The sequence below is a fragment of the Cryptomeria japonica genome, unplaced genomic scaffold (genome assembly GCF_030272615.1).
Source record: "Cryptomeria japonica unplaced genomic scaffold, Sugi_1.0 HiC_scaffold_223, whole genome shotgun sequence".
NCBI classification, from domain to species: Eukaryota; Viridiplantae; Streptophyta; class Pinopsida; order Cupressales; family Cupressaceae; genus Cryptomeria; species Cryptomeria japonica.
Window position 1 is genome coordinate 6,941 of NW_026729045.1, and position 13,032 is coordinate 19,972.

The 13,032-nt window shown below is 34.3% G+C and overlaps 1 protein-coding gene across 1 annotated transcript; it reads left to right on the forward strand.

Annotated features, from left to right (window-relative positions):
• Window positions 1-2,275: 2,275 nt before the first annotated feature.
• Window positions 2,276-2,967, forward strand: LOC131868895 (putative germin-like protein 2-2). The gene is made up of 2 exons (XM_059215703.1): window positions 2,276-2,333; window positions 2,432-2,967. The coding sequence occupies exons 1-2, from the start codon at window positions 2,276-2,278 to the stop codon at window positions 2,965-2,967; spliced, it is 594 nt and encodes a 197-aa protein (XP_059071686.1).
• Window positions 2,968-13,032: the final 10,065 nt, after the last annotated feature.

The following is a 13,032-nucleotide window of genomic DNA, read 5'->3' on the forward strand; positions in this document are numbered from 1 at the left end:
TTCGTATTAGTCATTTGTGGAAACTCAATGGGGAATTGGAGATTGTGAGTGTGGTATGAAAGACAAGGTAAAACCTATGAGAGATATTAAAAAAAAATGTACTCGAGTAGTTATCAAGAAAACTGAGATTATACTAGCGTAAAATATGACCAAACTGTTTTATTGACTTGCTCTTCTATAATATGAACCACTTATTATAATCATGAATCGATCAGGTGTAGAATTTTATTCCCCCTCTCACTCTATTTGTTCCTTATATTCGATTGTTGATCACTTTGATTTCTTAATTGTAAAAAGTTCATTAGTTAGCCACCCTTATCCAAAGAGAGTAAAAAGATAATTCTTGATAGGTAAACAAGGGATCATGGAACTAAACGTTTCCCAACCAAGAATCATCCCAATATATCACTTTTAACGCATTTTTTACTTCTCAAATTGAATATTTTTTATAAACTATTTATAATTGTCATATTATTTGATATAAAAGAAAAGAAAATTCAATCAATATAAATAAAAATAAATAAAATGAAATGTCTAATCAATATGAAATACTTTTCTCATATATTTGATTGAAGTAAGAGGAAAAAAATAATCTTTAATATTATATTTTCCTATTTAGTTACCCCAAACAACTAATTCATCAAAACATTAAGTTAAAAAAAATATTAAATAAACATATATCTCACAAAAATAATAAAAAATAAATCATCTAAATCAACTGTATGTACTTTGTTAAAAGGAGAATCGAGAGGACAATGCAGTCAACTGGACGAAAAGTTTTGGTGTCGAAAAATGGAAATAGACAGATCTCAAACATTAGAAAAAGTAGTAAACCTACTTTATTAAAGAGAATTCACTCACCTAAAGGTAAAATTTTGATCTCCAAAACTGCTAGAAAAGACACCTACTTCATTTACAACAACACACTCACCTAAAGATTAAATTTTGGCCGAGTTCAACTGTAGATGGATGTGAAAGAGACAATCTAAGCAACGCACTCAACGCAACGTGAGCAATGTTTTCGCACCCATCAACAGTTTGAGAATGAAGGCTCTTTTCTCTAAAATATCGCGGTTTACATTCATTATAGTTATGAGTATTGGAAGCGGTACGATTTTTAGTCACTGTTGTACCTTGACCCAAGGTAGTTCAAGATGCATTCAAACTACTCACCCATGACATTCTGAAAATCAGACATCAACGTCTTAATAAGGTTATATCTTATAGAGGTGATGGATTCTAGTGAATTGTAATGTCAAAACCGGATTCTATTTCCGCTACCCATCTACCCTCTAGGGTTTGGAAAAATAAAACGATCTTAAATAATTCTAAATACTAGATCCCTTGGACAACATGGTCTCTTCCAAGATGGGATTCTCAACACCACCAAAAAGTTTTTTTTCTTGTAGAATACCTCTCCAAAATCTATCTTCTTATACATTTATCCTCCATAAATTGGTTCTTATGTTTGCATATGTTGTCTTAAACCTATAATTTAGGTCTCCAAAACTGCTAAAGAAAAGTAATACACCTACTTGACTTCAAAATTGTAGATGGATGTGAAATAGATATTCTAATCAACGCATTCAATGTAAAGTAAATGAACATAAGTTATTTTGAGCAATGTTTTTCTGTCCTAGAACATAGACAATCTGAGAAATAAACATTGAATAACATAAATTAATTTAAATGACGAGAGATAAAAATCTCATTGAAAAAGGGTACAAAGCATGGACAGTCTTTAGGCCAATATCCAACTCCAAGAAAGAAACTTTCCTCTCATACCGATTCTCCCACGGTGGAGAAAGATTTATATATTGTTTCCTTTGAAGAAGCCCACCGTTCCAATTAAGTCTAAACAATTCCACATTACTAAAATGATGGCGATGGCGAGAATACGTGTAAGGCAGGAGGTAAGTTGATCTTGAGATAGGCATACGCAGCAGGGCAGGGAGAAGATAGAAAATTTCAACGTTAATGAAAGGATGGTGAGAATACATCTGCGGTAGCAGGCGAGACAACCACATGCAGTAAGACTTAGTGTGACGTAAGGAAAAGAGCAACAACTCTGGAAGGATCCGTGAAATATACGGAGTCAAGATGAATTAGTCTTTGCGGAGAGTTATGGTTTGGGCTATATAAAGCGTGTAATGGGTTTGTAATAGACATTCATATCCTGATCTCTTGTGTCTGCGTTTCTATTACAATGGCTAACCGCATGATTTACTTCACGTTGGGACTTTTTCTGTTGATATGCTGTTACAGCGACAGGGTCATGGCAGGGGATCCGGATCCCTTGCAAGATTTCTGCGTTGCAGATGAGGAAAGCAACGGTGAGTGAGAATATTTATACATAAACAATGATAATGATTTGCTTATTAGACGAGTCGAGTTACTAACAGACAGATTGATTTGATCTTGTTTTAAACAGTTTTGGTGAACGGGTTCGTTTGCAAAGACCCAATGCAAGTTTCAGCAAACGATTTCTTCTTCCGGGGACTTGGGCAGGCAGGGAACACCGACAATGATGTGGGCTCCAACGTAACGATGGCGAACGTTAAACAGATACCAGGCCTCAATACGTTTGGAATATCGTTGGTCCGCATCGACTACGCAGTGGGTGGAATAAATCCTCCTCACACACACCCAAGAGCCACCGAAGTTCTTGTTTTACTGGAAGGCCAGCTTCTTGTGGGTTTCATTGACACCAGCAACAAATTTTTCAGCAAAACTTTGGAGAAGGGAGATGTGTTTGTGTTTCCAAAGGCACTTGTTCATTTCCAGCAGAATGTGGGGCATGAAAATGCAGTGGCCATAGCTGGATTGAGCAGCCAGTTTCCCGGAGTTCAGACAATCGCCAATTCTCTGTTTGCGGCGAATCCCCCTCTCCCCGATTCCGTTTTGAGCAAGGCCTTCCGCATCACCCAGGAACTGGTGAATTACATTCAAAAGAAATTCGCATACTAAACAAAACAAACAAGAGGTCTCCCAATGAAGACCGTCTTTCCCAATTCTTTTTTCTCACCGTTGAATAAAACTATCATTTTAGGGTTATTGGCGTCCTCTTGTGCCATTCATAGCATCTGTTTTGGACATCAGCATGTCCTCATCATATTCCAAAGATTGAAAATTAACCGTTGAATAAAACTATCATTTTAGGGTTATTGGCGTCCTCTTGTGCCATTCATAGCATCTGTTTTGGACATCAGTATGTCCTCATCATATTCCAAAGATTGAAAATTAAATATTGATGTCGTTTTGTCCCTTTGATGACAACATTAAAATTTCACTTTGCTGTAACACATTTTAAGGTAAGTTGTAAGCGCATTTTGAATATAATTTCCAATATCTCAAGGTATTTGTTGATTGATACGAAGAAGATAAAAGTGTCGTCATATTGAGAAATTGGCAATCGCATTTCCATCAAGAATAAGATAATAGATATAACTCATACATTATCAGTGAGATCTGCAAATATCATAATCTTCTACTTTTCCCATGCATTTATAAATGATCTAATAAAATAGAGCTTCATACATCAGTTCATTCTAAAGCTTCACGACCTCTTCTTTCATGCCTTCGATGTCTATATAACCTATGTCTTTGAAGCTTGCTCATTTTCATTCTATGCAACTACTGCAGATACTCAAATTCTTAAGAAACTGCAACAATAATGTCTTGAGTTGATGAAAAACATAGTACATGCTCACAACAAAAAAGAAGCATATTTCAAATACATAAATCTTATTCAATCAACATACTCTTTATTAAATAGTCTTGTGGTATTACAGGGGTGACATATTGTTATAAATCACAAAGGGGTGCGAAATATTATGTATAACATTGTAGGCACAAAATTTGACCACATACAAAATTTCAAGACAAGTGGAAGGTGTAGATGTAGAAGATACCAATTTTGGCTTTCTGAATGTTCACATCAGTAGCATAGTGCATTGGATCGGCACATAAGTGAAGAGAACAAAAATCAGCGATGGTGAGATTAGAATGGAATATTCGATTTGATTATCGATCGGTTGGTATTGGAGAAAGTTTTCTACATGATTTATTTAGGGAAGTGCTAATTTGTTTTAGACAAGTGCATGTATTTTATTCCATATTTGATAGCTAGGTGCATGTTTTTTATTCTAGGTTTTGATTGAGGTTGACAAGGAAGTGAACGCTATTTGGTTGCATAGTTTAGCTTGGGGGAAGACATTGAAAAGAGAGACTATAAAATAATGAAGATATCAATCAATAGATTTGGATGAAGAAAAACGTCGAGTAATAAGATGGTGCAACACTTGGAAATGGAGATTCTAGATTTCAACTCATGGAAACATAAGTTTTGTCATTGGAGAGAATTAGTCAATGAGCGTAGAACTCGAGCATATTGTTAAGCAAGCTCTTTCCACAAGAATACAATATTGTACGAAATTACATAAGTGCTAGGTAATGTCCACTTTGTATTTAAGACTCAAATTGAGAAGTTGGCTTGTGAATCTTGCATTTAATTGATACTAGAGATGAGGGTACAACTCCATTCTTTTCAATATTTTTTATTGGGTTACACCAAGGAAAGTTCTAAATCACTAGTCACTATTTTATATTCTATTGAGTCCTACACGCTTACTTTCATTTTATGCCACCAGTATGTATATGTGAGCATTTAAGAAAACATATAAAGCACATTTTAAGTGATAAAAACACAACCTTTGCTCATATCTACAAATAGAAGCCGAGTTTAGTTACATGAACCACACGAAGCATTACACTCCTTGCGCACTCCTGGTCTTATGGAATTAGAGGAGTCACATTATGGTATGAAGCATAAAAGGGCGCGAGTATAACATCGTTGGTATTTACATGAGAATGTACACAATTGCAAGACAAGTGAAAGATGTAGATGGAAACACGTTAGAAATAAAAATGTCTATTTTTTTCTATATCAATGTTGGTTTCAGTACCACCAATTTTATACCAATACAATATGGGATCATACCTTAAAAAATGTTGGTTTATGTAGCATATATAATCATACCATCTCATAAATCAATGTAAACCTTGAAATGGAGGAAACAAGATCCTACGATTGACCAATGTAAGCTAGAAGATCTTAGTTGACACAACATAATTAGTAATAAGAATAGGACTAGTTGTTGTCTTTAAGGAAGGGATACGAAATTAGGTTCCTGTTCCTTTTGTTGCATGAGATGGAGACAGTGAAGTGTCTATAGATGAACTAGTCTAACAATGGTAAAATGACTAAGTTTTATAGAATGTAGTAGATACAAGATGAAATATAGAAAGAGTAAGACATATCTGAGATGGAGACGTAGAGAGGAAATTGGGACTGTAATATGAAGCTAATTGTACTAGAGAGAAACGTTGGAGATCCGTGTCTAAAGTTGAGGGAAAATTGAGAGATGATCGAAAATGAAATCGACAATATTTGATCACTTGCCTCTTAAAAATATGGGTCAATGACTGCTGGGTGCCCTGTTCTTAGGGTTTTCGTTCAATCAATGTTTTGTGATGCCTGCTAATGTCTGGTCTACTTTTCTTTAACTTTCTTGTTATCGGATTTGGACCTGTAGATAGAGAAAATTGGGAGAAATGGTTATTTCATATAAGGGATTACCTTATCCAAACCGCGTATTAGTGTTCTCTCTTCAACAATGATAATGATGAGATAGGATGCATGCCCCCACAAGAAAAGAGGCTAAGCAAATGATAAATGGTGAAATGATGACACCTTATCTTAGGTACGAATTACATAATACACTTGATCATAATTGCTATAGCATATATTTCAATGATTGAATAATCAAATTGGGACTTCTTTATCGTTTCGCTCCCTGAATGCTTGATTGACTAGGTTTTTTGGTTTTCTATATTGAGTACATTGATTCCTAGAATGGGAAAGGGAGTTGTGTTTATATGAAGTTCACACCTTTTCGAAACATTTTGTTGTGATGGGACAACAAAACAAATTAGATTCATGCAAATTACAAGGTCCACTTTCATCTCTCAACAGTTGAGCCTATTTTAGCAAAATAGGGGTGTTGGGTGCACTAGTCCTTGAAAAATGTGCTAGTTAAAAGTTCACCAACAGGGGAAATAACCTGGTTTTCCAAAGCAATCTGAACATTAGGTACACACACGAATAAACCAGGCACACACAAAAAAATAGAAGAAAACCACATAGAAAACCATGCTGAAGAAGACCGTAGTCTACAAAAGGATAAACACTTGTGCAAGAGAAAACTCGTGACTTGTGCAAAATCGACGAGCTCCAAATGACCTTTTTGTGGGTTTGAGCAATTTCACTTACTATAGATTAACGTTTGCTCGCACCTCCATGAACCCAAAATAGCCTACGCCAATTTTTCAAGCTATGTGTTGTTAGTGTATGATATTCTAACTAGAATATTCTTCTATGTAAGTTTGCTAGATGGTTAGTTGTTAGAATAATGCCTGGTTATGTTAATCTTATCCATGAAACATTACATGATTCTAGATAGCATCTGATATTATAGGTGGAACTGTATTAGATATGTATTTTTAATCACCCCTAAGTTGATCAAAGATATTAAGAGCTTATCATTCATCTCAATCTGTGCATTTTCTTTTTTTGAGCTCCACTAGTTTTTTGGTACTCACATGTTTGTAATTTATTTTAATTATGACTGCAGATTTATAGAGGTTTTGATTGAGGTTGAGCATCTGAAAGGAATGTGGATTTGTGCCATAATATTTTTGTGTTCTTGTGAGGACATGATAATCCGAAGGTGTTTCTACTGTGATTTTAAAAATCCCGATGAATTGAAGTTTATAAAATTCATCGTATAAATAATAAAATAAAAATAGGAGATTTTATTTCATGGTTGATTAGTGTATTTTAAATTATATATATTTTTTATTAAATTGTTGATCATGGAGACCAAGTTGACAAATTTGAAGCTCTACTGTAGGGCGATTTTTTAGGAACACATTATTGTGTGGATAGTGGAAGCGCTTAATTAGCTAAAAGATGATTTGTCTTCAATTTTAATAAGACGATCAATTATTTTACTATGGTCAATCTGCATGTGTAAAGGTTTGGGATATTTTATTAAAAAGCCGATCCTTGTGTGCTGGCTTTTTGGCACTTTCTGGTGTGGTAAAATTTGCATAGGCTGATCTTTTGGCATAGATATTTGATTTGAACTAGTGATATAAAGTGGTTGTTTTGGCATAAATTGTTGGATATTGTTGGTCATGCTAGGATATGTTGTGGTCATTGATGTCAACATATTCCTATGATTTTCTCTGGTGATTGCAGATTGGGAAGATTTTCTGATCCGGTTTGTAGCGATGCTTTGTTGATCACTGTTTCGCAGAGTTCGGTATATCCTCTGGTATATTTTGGTGTGATCAGATCTGGTGCTGAGATTTTGGGATATTTCTTGGGAAGGTCTTGTGTATCTTAATTTCAGTTGAATCATGATTTGGTTCTCCGCAAGTTATCTTTCTTCCTGGCCGTTGTTGATTGGTTGTGTTCTTTAGCTTTCAGACGTTGACCGATGAAGATTTGAAAAGTAGTGTTGGTGCAGCTATTGTGGATGATTCTAATGTGCTTGCTGGTATTTTTTTTAATTATGTCCTATTTGTTTTGGCAATCTGTATTTATCGTTGTGTGAGTTTTTGGTGGTTTCTATCAACCAGTGATGATTTGTGTGTTATGCACCATTTCTGGTGGTGTAGCGTGTTGCGATTGATCTTTGCGTGATTTTCGGTGGAGTTATGTGTTTGGGAATTTGACCTAGAACCATGCTATGCTATGTAAACCACTATATTGGTCTGGTGGTCAGTGTTTGTATCGTGTGATGTAATTTTTTAATTGAGGGTCGAGGGTTTAGCCGACCTTGTTATCAAGGTTGATAAATTATATATATAGGTGATATAGTCATGTAATTTGGTTGTTTGATGTTGTGTCTTCATTATCAGAGAGAGGTTTGTGTGCGAACATGTGATGTATCCTTCGATGTTGAGTTTGTGGTGAGATTCTATTTGGAGATGCTATTCTTTCCGTTCATTTCTTTTGTAATAACCCACCAAAATTAACCCAACAAAATTGAGTATATATATATATATATATTTTTTTTCTTTTCTTTTATTATGTTTTATTCAATTACATACTCTGGGCATCCATCCAAATAGGATTGGGCAATCATCCATTCGGGATGAGCTTCTAACCATACGGGTTAGGCAATTGTCCATACGGGACGTAAATTCCATCTATCCAATACGGGATAGGCATCTACCCATACGGGGTAGGCATCTATCCAAACGGGATAGGAGATGCTCTGGCCAGAGACTTAGACTCATCGGGACCATTCGGGTCCTGAGCCACTCACTAAGTACTACATTCTTCTAACAAGAATGCACCGAGGTCGTCGTCCTTAGGAGTAATAAGAAAAATAACACAAGCTTGAATTCCGCCTCGGAATTTGGCTTAAAGCCTCGGGAAGTCAAGCGAATCCATACGGGATTCCTTCCGAGTATGCATTGAATTAAGTTTGATTATCTTATCTTTCAATTAGGATTCTTACTCAACCAAGCCTAGACCCCACCCACGAACGCCTGAGTACGAGGGACAACTCCGTCCCAAGACTGCCTACATACCCACTTCGGCGTGGGATCAAGGCGTAAAGTATGTAGTTCTATCTTCTAATCTATGGTTTGATGTAAACTGATTTTTGTGGGTACGCAACCCTTTCTAGGGTCAGTGTCCCAGACAGTTTCTCTGCGGTTGCTACCCACGAAGGTAGCACTTAAGCGAAGGCTCAAGATGGCCTATTGCTTGTGGCCTAAACAAAATAACTAGAACCTAATTCTTATCATGAGCGTCACCCAATTTCAATCACCAATATCCCTTCGAGGTGAATAAATAAATAAATAAATAAAGTAAATTTCACGAGAGCTCTTAACTTGACCATCCCTAAGAGGGTTTACTATGGTTTATCTCAACGGATGTGGAATTCAATTGAAAGTTATCTTATTAAATTATCGATCCAAGAGGGATTACCCGCCCCTTGGATTTTTAACTTCCAAATGTCCCTTATTACTCCCCGACGATTTATAGGGACGATGCCACAGACGTCGTTAATGCAGCTTTATTAGGCGTTAAGTGCAGTAGTTCAACACGACGGCATTACCCGTAAGCGTGACCCAGAGGCACCGTATATACCGAACGCTGCTAGTTTTAGTTTTCCAACTCCATTTGTTTAGTTTTCTAAACTAACATCATACTTGAATATAATTATGAAATGGATGTACATAATTTAAACCTTAAATACTATTTGAACAAAGAATATCATTATTCTACAATTAATTGGATTAATACATGTATTAGCATGGTAATGATAATTGCGAACTTACGAGTAATTGCATGAAAAATACGAATTAATCATAATGCAATGCAAAAGTAACGTAATTTATATTCAAAATGCAGAAATGTTTTCTCTATCGCAAGACTTAATTAGTTATAATGTTACAAATTTCTCATGAGTGACCAAATTGAATAATAATGAGACTTTACTTATCTCCAAAAATTATGGGTCAAATAATCCATTCATTTCTCTAAGGAATTGAAATAATACATTGAATTCAACTCTTGTTAATTTTAAGGAAATTAAATTTAACTAAACAAATGTACATGAAAAAGAAATTAATTTAATTTTAATTTAAAACGATACACAAAAATACTTAAATGTTAAATCGAATGTTAAAACTTCCATCGAAAATTCCTACGGCAATCTCGTTTTATTAATATATATATAAAACCAGGGGGTGGGGACCACGGGTCCCGTCACTCCCTGCGGTCCTGCATATGCAGGCCCATAGGGGTTGGCGGGGCCACGTGGTCCCCTCCACTCCCCTGCGGCCACTTGTAGTGACCGCAGGGTAGTGGGGGGGTACCACTAACCCTGCCGGTTTTCGGTAACGCCGCTCTGCGTACACGCGGTTATTTTCGGGTCTGTGCGTACGTGCGGATATTTTGGGGTCTGTGCCGAATGCAGTGATTGATAATGCAACATTAATATTTGTAAATTGACATTAGGATTATAAATATATATATATATATATATATATATATATAAATATATATATATATATATATATATATATATATATATATATATATATATATATATTTATATATATATATATATATGGTTTCAAATTCTTTACAAAGGATAATTTTTATTTAAGAAGGTAAGAACAGGTAAAATAACTGAGCATTTCTTGGTTTGTCTCCTTACAGAAACCAGACTTTTAATGTATATATATATATTTTTATCTGAATCACAGAGAGAGAGAGAAAGATTTATCCAGCCATTACAGGAAGGGAGTTGTTCTTAGACTTCTCAGGAAATTGGTTTGTTTCCAGGGTTATTCTCAGAGTCCAGGAGGATTTATTCGACTGGTAATTTCAGTGAGCTCTTTGTTCAATCCACAGAGAGTTTCAAAAAGAAAATAATAATAAGAATACTCCTTAAATGAGATTTGGATAACAATAACCAGAGAGATGAAAGATGGTTCTTCTTAGCAAGAATCAAAAAGAATAAGAGGAACAATTTAAATCTGGATCTAGATTTAATATTACATTATTTTTTTTTTTAAAAAAAACAGTGAATCTAATTCTTTGTCAAGCAAATTTAATCTACTTCAAGAATCTGAAACTAATAATCAACAATTTGTTCTATTCCACTCCAAAATTTAAAACTAAATTTTATCAAAGTTGAAACAATGAATCAACAAATTTATTTTTCTTTCTATCAAACATTTTAATCTACTCCAAATTTGAACTAAATTTTATCAAAATCTGAATAATGAATCAACAATTTTCCAAAATCAAGAATCCAAACAATGAATAAACAATTTAAAACATTTTAATCTAATTCTTATCAAAGTCTGAAACTAATTTCACGAATGAATTTCTTTTCCATAAAATAATCTAATCTAATCTACAACAAGAACAAGATGCACAAACTAAGCTTGAAGGAACCTGGATGCTTGCAAAAATGGTGTAGAGTCTTCCTTGATCCTCCAAATTGAAGAGAAATCCTCCCAACAAAACCTTGGCTGCAAATGAAAAATGGACTACAAAGGAGAAATTGCAGAATTTTCTTATGGAATAGCTAGCTTTTCTTTTGAAACTTGTACCTATTTTATAAAGCAAATTTCAAATTCCCACTACCTAATTTTAAATTAAAAAAAAAATGAGATTCTCTCCCAATTTGGCCTCCATGCAAATTAATTGGGCTTAGTGGGAGGAGTTACATGCAAGGAGGTGGAGAAGCCTCTAGAAGCTTCTTATTCCTCCTACAACATGTGCCTTAATGTGAGGGAAATTAAGTAACTAATTTAAAATATATATGCATTTTCCATGTGTGGGGTTTATTATTATTATTATTATTTTTATTCCCTTACAATATTCATTCAATAATTCATCCAAAGAATATAAGTAGAGTTTTGTAATTTAAAACAAAAAAAAGGGTGATAAAGGAGGGTTGTGACATCTTTCGAATTGTAGTCCAAATCTTATTGCGAGTCAGTGAGACTTCCCTAAGGGTTGTAGCCTTCCGAGCAAATATTATTTGAGCAGTGAGCTCTAGGCAGTGTGCCTGAATGCATGTGCATTCCTCATTGTAATATTTTCACATACTATTGTAGAGTATCATCTTACTGTGGGTAGGTTCCCACCATGGTTTTTCGCTTAACTGGGTTTTGCGCATCAAAATCTTAGTGTTGTGTGTTGTGCTATTAATTTTCTTATCTGTCTTATTACTGCAGTTTATCAAATCTGTGTTTTGCGGTAAAGTTTGTTATTCCGGTGAAGACTGATTCACCCCCCTCTCATTCTTCCCTCTTGGCTGTTGTTAACATAAATATTGTCAAATCAAATCAATTTTTGGTCAATCTTAGAGTTGCATATGTTGCTTATCTATTTTTGCATGAATTTTGAACAATTTGAATAAAACTGTTTTGTCTTTCTCTATTAATTTTTCCTTGCATGAATGTCATTTTGGCTATTTACAAGGCCGCAAGACTCCTTCTTGGTCTAATTTTTAACCTTTTTTTACCGTTACTTGAGTTCTTCAAGGTCATGTTTTGCACCACTTAGACCAGTTATCTAGCATTAGAGGGCATGTGGAGATTTTGTTTTGCCTCATGGCCTCATCTAGTTTTACTTTATTTTGGTAGTCACGTTTGCCTTTTTAGGCTATAGTGTCCCTTGTTCCATTGCTGATGAAAAGATCCTTTGTCAACTATGAATCTTTGTTACATGAATTTTGGATGAGAATAATTGCTTCCAGAGATTTATTCCTATTACAAGCACTTTTTTGTGGAGGCTTTTATGGAGGAAGACAATAATAGTTCCTAGTGCATATTTTGTGTTCTTTTTGCCCCCGTATTGTTTATGCTCTTTCCAATTTGGTTATTTTAAAAATTGTTCACATATTTTAATGATGAAGTATCATTTCGTGAATTATACTACACAAAATGTAGTAAAGTTCCATCATCTGGGTGGTTACATGCACACACATCTAGTGTAGGTTTCATTCAAAGCTTTTTGAAAAATAAAACTTATGAAATATAAGTTACTAATTAACCATACAATCTCTTCAACAATTCCTCCAACTGGTAGCCAAATGATGTTACGTGCATCTAATTTTTTTGACATCATACCAACTAGAGAGTAACTATGCAGTTATTGTCATGAGCCTATTTCATAAATTACAAAATAATTTATACTTATTTATTTATTTTTCATTAAATTTAAAACAAATTAAGATAGAAATTTTTATTTGAATTAAATATACATTATTATGATAAAGATTTTTATAAATATATTAAATATTTTATTGAAAAGTTTTTTATAAATTATATAAATATGTATATTAAAATCATAAATAAAATAGAAACTCTATCAATTAGAAATATTTTAATTAATATAATGAAATGTCATCACACACAGGCATAGAA

What these genes read in the sequence shown, in the direction of transcription:
- LOC131868895 (XM_059215703.1), top strand. Translation starts at nt 2,276, where the DNA reads ATGGCAGGGGATCCGGATCCCTTGCAAGATTTCTGCGTTGCAGATGAG. An exon ending in TGCAGATGAGGAAAGCAACG is followed by an intron (nt 2,334 to 2,431) that starts GTGAGTGAGAAT and finishes TGTTTTAAACAG; the next exon opens with TTTTGGTGAACGGGTTCGTT.